Source organism: Neolamprologus brichardi, chromosome 19 (assembly GCF_056152115.1).
Source record: "Neolamprologus brichardi isolate AB-2024 chromosome 19, ASM5615211v1, whole genome shotgun sequence".
Classification (NCBI taxonomy): domain Eukaryota; kingdom Metazoa; phylum Chordata; class Actinopteri; order Cichliformes; family Cichlidae; genus Neolamprologus; species Neolamprologus brichardi.
Window position 1 is genome coordinate 9,016,520 of NC_142122.1, and position 14,127 is coordinate 9,030,646.

Here is a 14,127-nt window from a genome sequence, read left to right on the forward strand (position 1 = left end):
AGGTAAACTTGCACGCACCACAGTGGGATTCATCCACGTTCCATTGCTCTGTGCTCCACTCTGACTGGTCCATGAGATGCACTCTGTTTCTGTTACTTCTTTTTCTATTGTGCAGACATCATCTGCAGACATCACCAGACACACTGATGAGTCTTCGCTGCCCATGACCCTGTCACCAGTTCACTGGTTTTCCTTTCTTTGACCACATTTGGTACAAACTAATCACTGGATGCTGGAAAAACCTGGTAATATCTGCCATTTTGGTGATGCTCTGACCCAGTTGTCCAGACATGACAGTCTAACTCTCGTTAATGACTGTTCATCTGCAGAGTTACATCTCACAACTTTTCCAGGTGACATTGTAAAAAGATAATCAGTGTTATTCACTTCACTTGCCAGTGGTTTAAATACTGACAGGTAAATCCCAGCAAATACTTGCACATCCATAAAGTCACATTTTTGTGCATTTTCACTTTTAATATTTGCAGTGTCTATATCTATGTCAGTGCAACACATGAGACTTACGTGTCTTTCATTGAAGGGAGAAAGTTAAAATAAGTTTGAATCTTTTTTCCCCCTTGGTGAGAAGCCCAAAAGAGCTTCAAGTGCAGGGTATAACTTAATCTGAACAGAGCAGGTTTCTAGAATCAGTGCAAGGAAAGCATAATGGAATTAACTCGTAGGTGTTCACCGGTCGAGCTGCAGGATTTGCATGCCAGGAGGAGGCCTCACTGAGGGCTTGTTAGGTAAGTCACAGTATGAGGCTAAATATTCTGGGTAAACTGCCATACTGTGCCACTGTCCCAGCCAGCAAGGCCAAACAATCCCCATGGTGACAGCAAAAGCGGCCAGTGCCCCAGGCTACATGCCAACTGCGTCTGTCAGCCAGCTGGCATCAGGGGATGCTGAGTGCGGAATGCCAGTTTACCAGCACGCCGAGGAATTTCCACAATGTTCCCACCGACCCGCGTAGTTCTACGACAGCCTCATGAGGGATTGCTCACTGACAATCAAAAAAGGCTAAAGTGTTTTTCAACTATTTGAAGGTTGATGTTGATCCTGACTTTTGTGGGGAGTCATGAAAAAGAGAACAATCTAGTTCATAGCTTTTGTGCTGAAATGACTAAATATCCTGTTTTGTTTCTATCTCGATTCATCTGCTTAACTAAATATTTGATCCAAGTGCCTGAAGAAGTCACTTGGATGAGTGACAAAATGTTTCTCCCACTGAAAACGCTCCAGAGGAACAGAATCAAGATACAGAGACATTAATTAACAATTCTGTTAATTTAGGGCAGCTGTGGCGTAAACCTTACATTTGGTGGTGGCCCGATACATTAGCTATGAACTGTAAGTAGCAGAAAGAGCAAAGACTTCCAGGACTGTGGTCCCACCGTTTGTACAGGTGGAGAATGGATATAGAAGCAGATGTCTGATAAGAAACTGCAGCAACAATAAAACAAAAAAGGCATTTTCAATTTTATTGTTTATTTTTTTATTTAAAAAAAGAACAAAATTCGAATTGGAGGAATCTTGCATAACACACATAAGCATGTGAAGGACAAAAAAAAAAGCCAGTTACCCAGGTTATTCCCAAAAAACAAAAGGTGGGGGGAAAAAAATGGTCTTTTTAAAATGTCGCCTCTTGAATTCTTCTCTTTGCAAGCATGAACCTCTAGTGGAATAACAGAAGTGCTGGTCACCCTCCAAAGTAATGTGCAGGCTTTTTGTTCTTACACATATCATATCGCTTTTTTAAATTTTTGAATCAAAGTTTTTGGTTTTAATCTGACTAAAGCAGTCTGCTTCATAATTGGAGATTAAGTTGTTTGCAAATTGAGGTGTCAAATTGAAATAGATGCACTGGTTCACTTATCAGGTTTTGACGCTCAACAACTGCACATCACTGTTTTCACACGCTCGCAGATTTTAATAAACTGGCAGGAATCCAGTGAATACAGTCATGTCTCTAAAAGTACTGTTTCTTTTCTGCATATGTTGAAAAAAAAAAACCAAAACAAAACATAACTATCTGCTTGTAAGTAAAATCATTTCAGTATCGATGTAGCATAGTTCCAAAAAGCACCAGGCGAGCATCATGAGGGCAGCTATAGCCTAAAGGTTCAGAGTTTGTGACCATATGATCACAGGTTACAATCCCAATCGACAGGTTGGAGAAAAAAAAGTAAAAATAAAGACAACAAACTGAGTCGGGAAAGAGAACAAAAAGGATGTTTCTGGCCTACAACAACAACTACTTAAATGCCCTTGAGCAAGGCACTGAACCACCGGCTGCTCCAGCAGAGCTCCTCAGTGGCAGACAAGTCTCAGGTGTGAGTGTGTCACTGTAGTGCTCTTTCCTCCCTCTACGAGCTGCGAATTCAAATCTGATTCCATTTAAAACTGGGGGCAGAAAACTTGGTGGAATGATGTAATGGGTGCCACAATAACACTTATTATTCAGTCCAAGAGAGAAAAGTCTCTACTATTCACATAAGGAAGAGCCTCACATGATCAAAGCATCCATTTCAGCGTACATCAATGTAAATCACACCTGCTTCAGACTTCTGCGTGTCTAAAGTGATTTTTTTTTTTTTAACCATTCTTAGCAGTGAGAAAAGCACACTCTGGTGACTGATATCTTATACACAATCAAACTACACATTTCTATCTATTATCACTATCATCACTGAGTGTCCATTCGTTTGTTGAAGGCTTGGTAATCTTCGGTTTAGTTCGGGGCCAGTGGTAGCTCTGCAGTAATGCAAACAGATGTGACAGAAAGGTTGTTCAAAGTCTTTAAAGGAAGATTTCATGAAAACGTCTCCCTTTGCTCAACAGCTACCGCTAAGGTGTCCCTGAGGAAGGCACCTGCTGTAAAGCCACAGCTGTAGAAGACTGCGGTTGGACCGGGCTTCTCCCAGTTTTGAGTGTGTGTGTGTGTGTGTGGGTGAGTGTCTGTGTGTATGCAAAAAAAGAAAAAAAAGGGCACTGCTGAGAAAGGAGCGGATGAGCTCTTGTAAAGCTTCCCTGGATAAATAAAAGTAAAAGCTTCCCACTGGGTTTGGACTGCGCCTGAAGCTGTTGATCAGCGAACGAACTGAAGATGAGATCCCAAGCCGAGCGAGAAGCGTCGCTTCTTGGTTTAACACAGAAATACAAAGGTTTAAGATCAGCTGTTGTGGAGAATACGCTCCTTTGGTGCCAGAAAAAAAAGGCAGAGCAAAAACAACTTGTGTCCCAGCATCATGAGCTCTTAGGAGGGGATGTGGGGGCGGGAGGGGCCCCAGCATCGCTCTTTGTTCCCCGGCTGTGAAGGGGCTGCTCTCATGTTGTTGGCCGGAGAGCTATGTGGGTGAGGGTTATCAGGGCAGCGTCCTGCTAAATGTAGAACTGGTGTAGCGCCAGCTTGTCCATGAAGGGCCGTACCAAGTTATCTGTGGCGAAATAGAAGACGAGGCCGAAAAAAATGGAGATGGGCAGAGCGGGGAGTGCTTTCTTGAAGATGGCGAGGAGGAGCAGAGTCAGACATAAGCCCTGCGGGGGCAGAGACAGACAAAATAAAACACTTTGGAAATAGCACACTGAGTAATTGTATACCAAACAAAATCAGCGCTGAAGGAGGCAAAAAATTGCTTATTATGTAATCAAGAGGTTTACATAAAGGGGGGTGGGTACTGTGCACAGAGAGAGGGTTGAAGTTGCGGTGAGTCGAGTTTGATACCAAAATAAACAGCTGATCACTCACAATGAGGATGGCTACGAAGCAGGCGAGGGTGGTGTTCCAGTCGCCGCTGGCCGTGGCTGAGGCTTTTCCCACCAGCATGCTGTAGAAGATGAAGTCTCCGAGTCCCAGCTTGACACCCCCTGAGAAGGCAGAGGGACGCCACATTCAGGGTGGAGTCAATTCAAACCCAAGTTTTGCTTCAGCCACACACCCTATAGAAACCTTTCCTTGTGTGTAATTACTGTAAAAACAAAATCTCTCACCCCATATTTACTGAAGCTTTAAGTTAAAACGAGCACTGGCCTCAATATAGCACAGAGATGAACACTAGCAATTTCCGTGAATAATCGCTTCCTAATTTTCTCAGTCCCAAAATAGTTCCATTCACACATGCCCCCAATTTCACAGAAAAGGGAACACTTCAAAACATTCCTAAAATGTTTAATGTCTGAGTAGCTGATGATTACACGCTAAGAAGAGGAAAGCAGACAATGTGAGAATTCACAGGCTTTTAAATGTTTTACACTTTTAAAATCTAAAAATGACCCTGACGGGTTTTGTTTTTACTTAATAGCTAATCTGGGTGATTTAAAGTATGATGCTCAACTCTATGGAGCACGATAAAATATTTTATGTTTCAGCAGGCAGCTGTTTTCAGAAAACGGAGGTATGATCTTTGCCCAATTTAAGTAATACTTGTAGAATAGAGTGGAATAATTCACCGCTGCAAAGCCACATAGTTGCAGGGAATACTGGGTTTAAATCTGCAATCCTGCACGGACGCCAACGTTAGTAAATATACTTGGTCCATTACTTAACATTCTGTTTATGCTTCCATCTGCCCTGTGTACTTTGTACTACATAAGATCCAGCAGTAACCACATATTAGTCAGCCATAATGTTCAATATTGTTTCACCACTTACTCTCCTCATCATCCTCTTCAACAGGAGGACGCGCTGAGGGCATCTGCTGGATTTCCCGTCTGGTCTCATCGGTCGACTGGAGCGGCCCCAGTCGATGCTCCTGCTGGCTGACCCAGGACTGGGTGAAACCTCCATCGTCCTGTGACGGACTCGATGGGACCGGAGACGCCAGTGGTGCTGAAAAAAGATACCAGTTAGGTTTGAAAAGTAACCGTCGAGTAGGGCTGTGCGATATGACCAAAATCTCATATCCCGACATAAAACATCTATCGTCCGATAACGATATAAATCACAAAATTTTAACACTGTCTGTAAATTCTGTGAATCTCGGGCAGCTCAACATGCGTGAAGTGTTTCCAGCTGGGCGTCATGTGAAGTCGAGTGTTTTAACAGACGCATGAAACTATACATTTTTAGTCATAAGCCGCCGTTTTCTTTGTGAGTATTTATTACACGGCGTGCTGCGGGGAAAAACCTGTTCTAACGTTTAAGTCTAAGGTTTATTTTTTAGCACCTGGCGGCTCTTTTTTAATTCTCATCCGTAAATAATCTGCTCTTTCACGTGATTCAGTTTATTTTGAAAAGTATCAAAAGGATCTTGAGCTTTATTGTGAAAGGTTTATGTGGAAAATAAACAACCGGACACGTGATGGTTTGACCGCCGTTGTTGCTAACGACAACGCATAAAAACAGGCGCTTGTCCGTCCGTAGTGTGGTTATATTAAATATAAGAGAGAGAGAACTTTAGGAAATTAATATAGCCACTACAGTGACCATCAAAAGGATGAAAAATATTGCCGTAAACTGTTTATTTTGCGACACCACGAAACAAACGATAGCGTGAAACGAAACGATAGATGTTTTGATATCGTCATCCGATATATATCGTTATATCGAACAGCCCTACCGTCGAGCACCAAAGTCAAGCGCAGTCCATCTCTTTGAGTTGTTAGTTACCTTCTTGAGGCTCTTGTTGAGGCGAAGCTGCTTCTGTCGAGTTCCTATTTGGCCTGTCTGTGTCTGCCATGTTGACGAGCCACACCATCGTAGCTGGAGAAGAAGGTTTGGGAGATCGGTTTGTGTTAAGAGCCTTTAAAAGGTAAATATAAGTTAGCAACAGCTGAAGCTAGAGTGCTACAAACACATCTTAAAATGAGCTGAAAACAAAACAAAAAAACTAAACTAAACAAGCACTATATGAAGTTGAAGTGTCCATTAAAGGAAACACCATCTGTTTAAGGGAAGGCAGACATTCTAAAACAAAGCAGTTTGAACTATTGAAAGCAGAAGAAGTTTCATTAGAAATAACTGTGCTGAAGGTAGCTGAAGTTTCTGATGATATTTAAAAACATTTGAGTGTTTGAATGGAGGTGAATGGTTAAGGTCTCACTGTTTAAAGCAGGATGTGTGATACTGACTATATACAATTAGGTCCTTAACGTGTACATCAGCGGTCCCCAACCCCCGGGCCTCGGACCGGTACCGGTCCGTGAGTCGTTTGGTACCGGTAACTGAAATAATCTAAAATATAATGATTGTTTTTACTAATTGGATGAAAATCATTTGCAGTCAATGACGCCGTGATATTTAGAATCAATGGACATTATTAAATGCTGGCCTTTGCTATAGCTACCTTCAATGCTGCATGTGTGTGAGTCTTTCTGCTCTCCGTTTAATCTGCAGTAAATGAAAAGTAAGCTCTGCTGGTTCTTGGATCTCGCTGAATCAGAGCAGATACTACAGCCCTGTACACTTTACATTCATCCTACTACTTCTATCAGCAGTCGCATCATCATTAAACACTAGTGACCCGATTGTCAGCCAGACATGGCCATGGCATAAAACTACCTCCACCATGTCTGCGGTTTTCTTTGGCTGATGATCAATTTGTGTCCTTCTCCATACTTTTCTCTTTGAATCATTTTGTTACAAGTTAGTCTTCATTTTGTTTATCCAAAGATTTTTTTCCCCAGAACTGGGACTCTGCGCTCAAGAACAAAAAGACCAGATTAGACTCTCCCAAACTGTGTTTTGTACATTGTTGTAAACTCTGTAAACTCTGTATTTCCCTGATTGTAGACCTTAACAAATGTGTCGAGCTCCTGATGAATGTTCTTCAGGCAGACGTTGCAAAGTTGTTTTCTTAGTGATGAAATTAATTATATTACCATGCTATTTAGTTTAAAATGACAGTGATAAGCTATAAATTACAAATGTACCTCTTTAAATCAATTTTAGGCATTATGTCTGCTTAATTTGTCATGAAATAACAAGAGATGAATTCTCTCCTGTAATTTAAAAGTCCAATTAATTTTGAGCCACTGAAGAAAGGGGACTGTGTATAAAAATACCTGTAATTCCTAAGTTCTTGATGTAATATGCTTTTAAAAACCCTTAAATATCAGCAAAAATCTGCACTTTAAAAACATTACAATTGTTTGAAATTAAATCCACTGTGGTGGTGGTGGTGGTGGTGGTGTACAGGTCCAAAGCTACAAAAACTGTGTTTGTTCAGCAAGTTATGGATTTAACTGTAACACAACAGAAACACTGGAAACATTACATTTAGAGTAGAATTGGTATTTCTTAATCTACAAATAAAATCATTTAAAATGCTAAAAATTAAATTAAGTCCCTTAAAGAAGAGGAAAGACTTTAAGTATGAGAAGAAAAATAACATTTAAAGTAAACGTACTGAAGATTTCATTTGCCCATCTTTGTTTTAATGCAATAAAATGTTACTAAATGTAGTGGTGTAGGCCTGCGGACATTGTCCATCTTACAAGAATAGATGAGAGCTGGAAAGATGGGCTCATTTCTCTCTTGAGCAGTCTCCACCAGGATCCTCAGAGGCCCTTTGGGACAGAGCACTGCCAACAGATCTGCAAGAGAAAAGACGACAGAGGCCAGAAAAAGGATGTTAGCTACTGAACAGAGGGTTCTTTAAGAGGCCAAATGACCTGATGTGATATCTTCTATGAACAAGGGGCAGGAGCTTAAGTTAACATGCACAGTTTCTGGCAGTCCCAAATCTCTAAAGGGTTTACTTCCTAGTTTATTGAAACACGGCATAATTTATGATACATCCAAGTATTACACAACACTGTGATCTGTGGCTAAACTCTGATTCCCAGTTAAATAGTGTTCTTGGAAAAGAAAACTGACACACTAACAGGAAATCTAATTTGATGACGCTTGATATACCCTGGACTTTGTCCCAGTGCGCTGCCTTTGAGGAAATACACAAATCAAGACAAAAATATTAAGCAAGCTTTCGAGCAAACACACTTCCTATTTATTTTTCTATGGCATACACGCAAAGTGATTTAAGCCTGGAACACTAACTCAAAAATTCCTCTGTGACTGACACCTAATCTATCTAAATGTTTCTTGTTGCCACCACTGATTTGACAGTTTGAGCATCTGTGTGTGCTCTCTGGATATCAGGTTTGGCTTTTAGCCCTTCTGCCCCCACATTTCCATTCCTCACAGACTTTTCACCCCATTTTCAAGTACTTTTGTAAATGTTTTAGCTCTTGAGAAACATTCTTCCCTCTAGCAACGAGATATTTCGACACTTGCATAGATACCACTGCAGAGAGAAAAAAATGTTCCTATAAGTAAGAATACATTTACACAGCGGTGTTCAGTTAAAAGTGTAACGGATTGGTCAAGATTAGGTTTTCTTTCAGAGTTTATTCATTTATCAAAAATATAGAAAAGGCTCAATTGCTTAAAAAGTTTTTGTTTAAAAATCAAAAGTTTATATATCTTAAAAGTGACATTTTAAAGTTTAGCTTTTTTTCCCCCCCCCTCCATGCTTTTATCCAGCGAAACCGCTAAAAGAAACCAGATGACTGGACATTAGCACACAAAAACATCTTCAAAGGTTTGATGAAGACTTTAAAGAACACAGAGGTCAAAAAGCAGCGTGCGAGACTTACCGTAGACAGATATGACAGCTAATATGAGCCAGGCAGTCCACTCTGGCAGGTACTTGATGAAAACCAGGGCCATCAGGGCGCTGATCATGATGAGGTAGGCCTGCTGGAGCCGCAGAGGTCCCTTCCAATGAATACACATCATGCCCACCACTCCGAAATTCCAGATTATTATCGCTAGGGTTACGTAGTCCATGGCCAGATTGTAGGTCTTAAAAACCTCTCTGTTTGGACAGAGTGAAAGCATAATGAATTAAACTGCTTGACACTTTGAAATGTTTGTAACAACTGCATTAAAAGTTAAGTTGTGCAGCTTACTTGAGGTAGATGTAGGAGAAGAAGAAGAGCAGGAGGAGAGAGGAAAGGAAGAGCCAGCCTTGGATCACCTGTGAAAGCAAAAATCCGCATTATTTACAGAATATTTCACAGAATCTGTGCTTGTAAGACTCTGTATCTAGAATTTGATTTAAACTACAATATTTGACCCAAAAGGAGTCACCTTTGGGTCTTTAATGAAAATTTGAGTCTCTTTAATCCTCCTGAAACCTTTTTACTTCAGGGTATGACCAAAATATGTGATTATGGTCACTAATATGTGGCTCACATTTTCTCCAACACTCATTCAACTCAATTTCTGCTACCATTTCTTCCACCCTAAAAATCTCATGTAATGGGAGTTGGTTCACTGATGTACTCCAGTCCATGTTCTTACCACTTATCCTGTAGTATAGCTGCATTTGCTTTGCCAGCAGAAGGTTTGTGGGTGGGGCTTCTGTAGTCACACAGCAGTGTTCATGAGATGACCGTATGAGAGATGTTGTATTATTGCCATCACATACAGCCCAAGAATAGCAAAAATTGATCTGTGTTTGCAGCAGTCTGAAGCCTGTGCTTTTAGCTCAGACGGTTTACTTTTATATATGTTGCAAAGCCATGTTTAATACAAGGTAGACCACGGGAAACACAATGGACGAGCGGAAAACAGCATCAATGAGAGCTGTATTTGTATTTGTGATCACTGCATGATTAAATTGCTATATATTTCATCACACTTAATCCCTGTATTTTTTATTTTAGTCTCCAACTCACTGTGTAAATGTATCCATTATGCTGTGCATTCTAGCAATGGAAAGGGAAAACAATGGTGTCTGTTTCTTATAACTACTCTCTGCTAATTCAACAAAAATTATGAATGCAAAAGTCAAGTATTGATTAAAAACTAAACCTTTCAATAATAATGAAGGAGCTTTGATAAAGGAAGCAGTGATTTCGAGCCGCACCTTAACTTTATTTTGTTTCTAACACAGTCACCGTTCCTGAAATCATATTTCTACAACTTGACTGGGGATCTACACCAACTGACAGACAACTTAAAACATGTTTTGTGTTGGGCGCTTTTCCACAGGAGATTTCTGTATTTGTTTTTTTATTGTTTTTGTTTTTTTGTTTATCTAAGCCGTACAGCTAAATAACAAATTATCACGAACACTATGTTCCTAGTGAAACTATGTCTTTCCAACTTTAATAAGTTTAAACACATCCTGTAAAAAAGCCTTGAAACATTAAGTGTTTTTACATTCTAGGGTGCAGCTAATAAGACTATATACGTGGTGCAGCAAGATGTTAGAGGTGTTAATCTGTACCTTGTAGCAGCGGTACTTGTATAACATCACCAGCACCAAAGTCATAACGATGATTACAGTGATCATGATGGTGGCATTCAGAATGGAGTTGAGGGCTCTCTGTCCTACTGTGTCTGTGTCTTCAGGGAATGGTGTGTAGATCCTGAAGCGACAGATTAAACACACAGACACACACACAGTACGGTTACAGTTTTGGAGCTGATGATTCAGGGGCATTAAAGTCTTCAGAAAAACTAAAAGCTCAGGCTCTCTATAAAGATCTTAAGCATTAACAAAGCTACACGCATTACTGTCTACATGCCCAAAGGATGGAGGAATGACACAAGCACATTACATTATCTATACCTAGTGGCAGTTCTCCTGCACTGCATGTCATTCAAACAGAGGCTCTAATGTGAGCCTTGGATCATCTCATTTCCCTATTACAATCAGTGTGAAATGGATCATAGCACTTACAATCTCTGCCCGTCATTCTGGGTGTAGAAGCTGACAGATTTTATGGTTGCCACGACGACCACCATGCAAAGCGTCACTGGGACAAAAAGCATGATGACATGCTTGGCCCCGTATTTCAAAGTCAGCTCCTCATCCTCCTCCTCCTCTCTTTCCACCACTCTTGGAGCGGGAGCAGCGGGGGGCTGCCCATTCTGCTCCGGGCTGGTGCCATTGCCACCTCCTCCACCGCCACTATCACCTCCTCCTCCAGTTCCAGCTCCAGCACCAGCTGCTGAACCTCCTCTGGACCGCACTCTGGGCACACCAGTTTCTTGTGGTTTCTGGGTGGAATCTGGGGATCTGTTAGCCTCCTGTTGGTTCTGCTGATGCAGGAAAACAACCATATTTGAAATGCGTGAAAAACAAACAAACAAACACACACAGTTATGCCTCCTGTTACTAAATAAAATTCCCTCAGACAGTTTTATCAGCCCCTACCTACTATGATAGAGTTCAAAAATGTATCTTACATATACATAATGAAATCTCTGAACTAAGATTTTGCCACACAAAGGTCTAGTGGTGTACACATTTGCCTAACAAGTGAAAGATCCCCAGATCAATCACAGGAGGAGACACAAATCCCTTTAGGGTTGAGCCAGGAACGCTGTGGTGACCACCTTATGAATAAAGAAGCAGCCAAAAGTAGTTTCTTCTTTATATTGGCAAATTAAATGTTTTCATTTAGCCACTTTATTTGATGAAATTGAAAACAAATGCACACCAAAATGTGAAAGATTAAAACTAAATGTTATCAGACGATCCATATGTGCACTTAACTGGCTCACCGCCTCTCTTGCTCCAAGGATAACAGCAGCGTGCTTGTTCCCACTCACCCTGAGGATCTGTCCCGTCAGGAAAAAATAAGGACGCAACTCAAGGAGACTGCGTGAACTAAAACTGTCAGGCTGCCAGACGAGTCGAGACATGCGGCAGCCTAGACATGAAGCAATTGTACCAGGTACACAGAAATGAAGACAGGACGCGTCTCCAGAGATCTGAGTAGTGAAAGCTGCCAGAGCTTTTAAACAGGCTGCTGTGCAAAAATGACCTCGCTGTGTGGTATGCTGCTTTGTGTCTCAGTCCTGGGAATTAGGCCAATATTGGTCCCAAGGACAAAAGACATACAGACTGCTTTTCTGAATAAATTAACCAGGTATGTAGTGATACTGTAGCAGCACGCCCTTCCTGGCCAGACTTGTCACTCTGACAAATCTGGCTGGAAGACAGAAACAAAGTGTTCCCTTAGCTGAAATATAGATGCAGTGTATGAGTTCAACTGTTGTAGAGCACGAGGCTAAGCACTGTTAAGTGCACTATGACAGTAAAAAGGGACTTTGACTTATTCACTCCACTAAGGAGGAAATGCCTTTGTTTACAGTAACAGCAAACTTCAGTGCACAAAGCCAACTTGTTCCTAAAGCTTCTATGTATGATTTAAAGGTTAATGGTTGTGCTGTCAGTGGAAACACACTGCTCCTTATCAGAATATAATCACCCTGTTCTGGGCAATTTACTGTAACAGAGACCAAATTAAATTATTAAATTAAAACTACTCAACAGCACATGATGTTACAAAGTGACTACAAAACAGACTCTTACTTTACTTCCCTCTTACTGAGACTCTTGTGTGGCAATCATTAACCACTACATTAACATAGACGGATATAGCATTAGAGCCACTGTGAAACTTTATTTCATACTGACCATATTGTTTTCGATATCCTCTGCATTGTTCGCCATTGTTGGCTCGGTGGACTCTTGTCCTCACATGCAAACCGGAACTTTTCAACCCTGACGAAAGAGAAGTGGGTCAATAGAGCATATAACCACCAACACAGGAATAAATCAAGCGTGTAAAGACAGAGAGAGTCATGTTTTGTGCAGATTATAAACTAGATTAGGCAAATTTGTTATGTGAAATGAAAGGGACAATGAAAAAAATAAATCAATCAGAAAACATGTTAAATATCAGTGATTTTCCATTGCGTGTGCATGTTGTTACAAAACACAAGACCACTATGGGTGTCGGTTAGCTCACAGCATGAACATGCAACCATATGCCGCAGCGGCCCAGGTTCGACTCAGATCCACAGCCCTTTGCTGCTCATCTTAACTACTTTCCTGTCTACCGGCCACTGTAAAAATGTTAAAAGTCAACCTAAAAATGCATGTTAAAAAACCTAAGACCAATATAAAATACTAAAGTAGCACTAATTAAGTGGTAGGAATTTACTTAGTGGTGGAATTCAGTGTTTCACAGAGTTGGAAATCATTTTAAAGGACAATTTCACACTTTTTTAAATACATTCTTCTCATATTTTAAACAGTTCCAGTTATTTCTCAAAAATATTACCTGTGAAATCGTTTCAAAGACTTATCAGTCATTCCATATTAATGAAAACGTTTTAAATACTAGGATAAACCTATCAGGCTTAAATAACAACCTTGATTGTGCTGAATTATGTCGATGTGTCTATCTTTCAACAGAGGGGCCTTTCTTATTGTAAAATAAGGAGGAAATGGATTTTGATGAGACTTCAGTTTTAAGAGATAACAACACGATATGTCAAGGTAACATTTGAGCCACAAATTAGCCTTGGTCGAACTTCAATCAATCAATCAATCAATCAATATATACAAAATGTGTGTGTATGTACACACACATTTTGGGGGGAGGAGATCAGAAAAGGGCAGTGTTCACTTCACAGCCATTGTGTACAAGAAGAATGATTACGCTGATTAGTAACTCTTCTTGTGTATACAGAGACTTGTGAGAATTGTATTTGAACCTGTACTTGAAGACTTGAAGATATCTTTGAAGGCCATAAAATAAAATAAAAAATAAAACATCTATAGGAATGTAACGTTCACGTTGCTGATTACACGCCGGGAAATCCAAAATCTGTATTATTTGATCCCTTCTTCTTGCTGACTTTACATGCCTATCAGAGAGAAACCAGTAAGCTGTAACGTTGATTATCTAGCTGTAATAACTACTCACACAGGTCATTTTTAATTGGAGATTCGCTAAAATGGCTAGTTAACGATAGCCAATAATGTAATAACGATAGAGCAGGCTGCGACCGCTGCGGGTGGTTAGCGCTGGGTAAGTTGCGTAACCCAAATTTCAAATGGTTCCTGAAAAGGTCCCTTAAAAGAATTACACTTACCTGCTATAAACGCAAGATAATTTCCTTAATTTGGGGGTTCTCGAGTCGGGTTTAAACCCGGGTACTTTCTCCTCTTTGTTGTTCCTGTGTTCTCGCAATACATCCGGCTGCTGCTGGAAACTACTTCCTGTAAAGTCAGCGAGTGTTCAGGATCAAAAAACAGTTCGAGATTTGTGTGTAGTCTTTATTGTTTTGCCAACCTCGTCGAATTAAATAAATTCTAA

At 40.6% G+C, this 14,127-nt stretch overlaps 1 protein-coding gene across 2 annotated transcripts; it reads right to left on the reverse strand.

Annotated features, from left to right (window-relative positions):
- Positions 1-1,471: 1,471 nt before the first annotated feature.
- psen1 (presenilin 1) lies at positions 1,472-14,043 on the reverse strand. Of its 2 annotated transcripts, none has more exons than XM_087832824.1 (11): positions 13,904-14,043; positions 12,438-12,524; positions 10,692-11,050; positions 10,236-10,377; positions 8,911-8,978; positions 8,596-8,816; positions 7,435-7,533; positions 5,609-5,701; positions 4,652-4,828; positions 3,749-3,867; positions 1,472-3,537 (listed from the first exon to the last, which is right to left on the reverse strand). In XM_087832824.1, exons 2-11 carry the CDS (start codon positions 12,471-12,473, stop codon positions 3,382-3,384), a joined length of 1,470 nt encoding a protein of 489 aa, XP_087688950.1. In that variant the 5' UTR covers positions 12,474-12,524; positions 13,904-14,043; the 3' UTR covers positions 1,472-3,381. The 2 variants fall into 2 exon arrangements, with proteins under 2 accessions (XP_087688950.1, XP_087688949.1); XM_087832823.1 differs by having other exon boundaries at positions 10,692-11,053.
- Between the last annotated feature and the right edge of the window lie 84 nt (positions 14,044-14,127).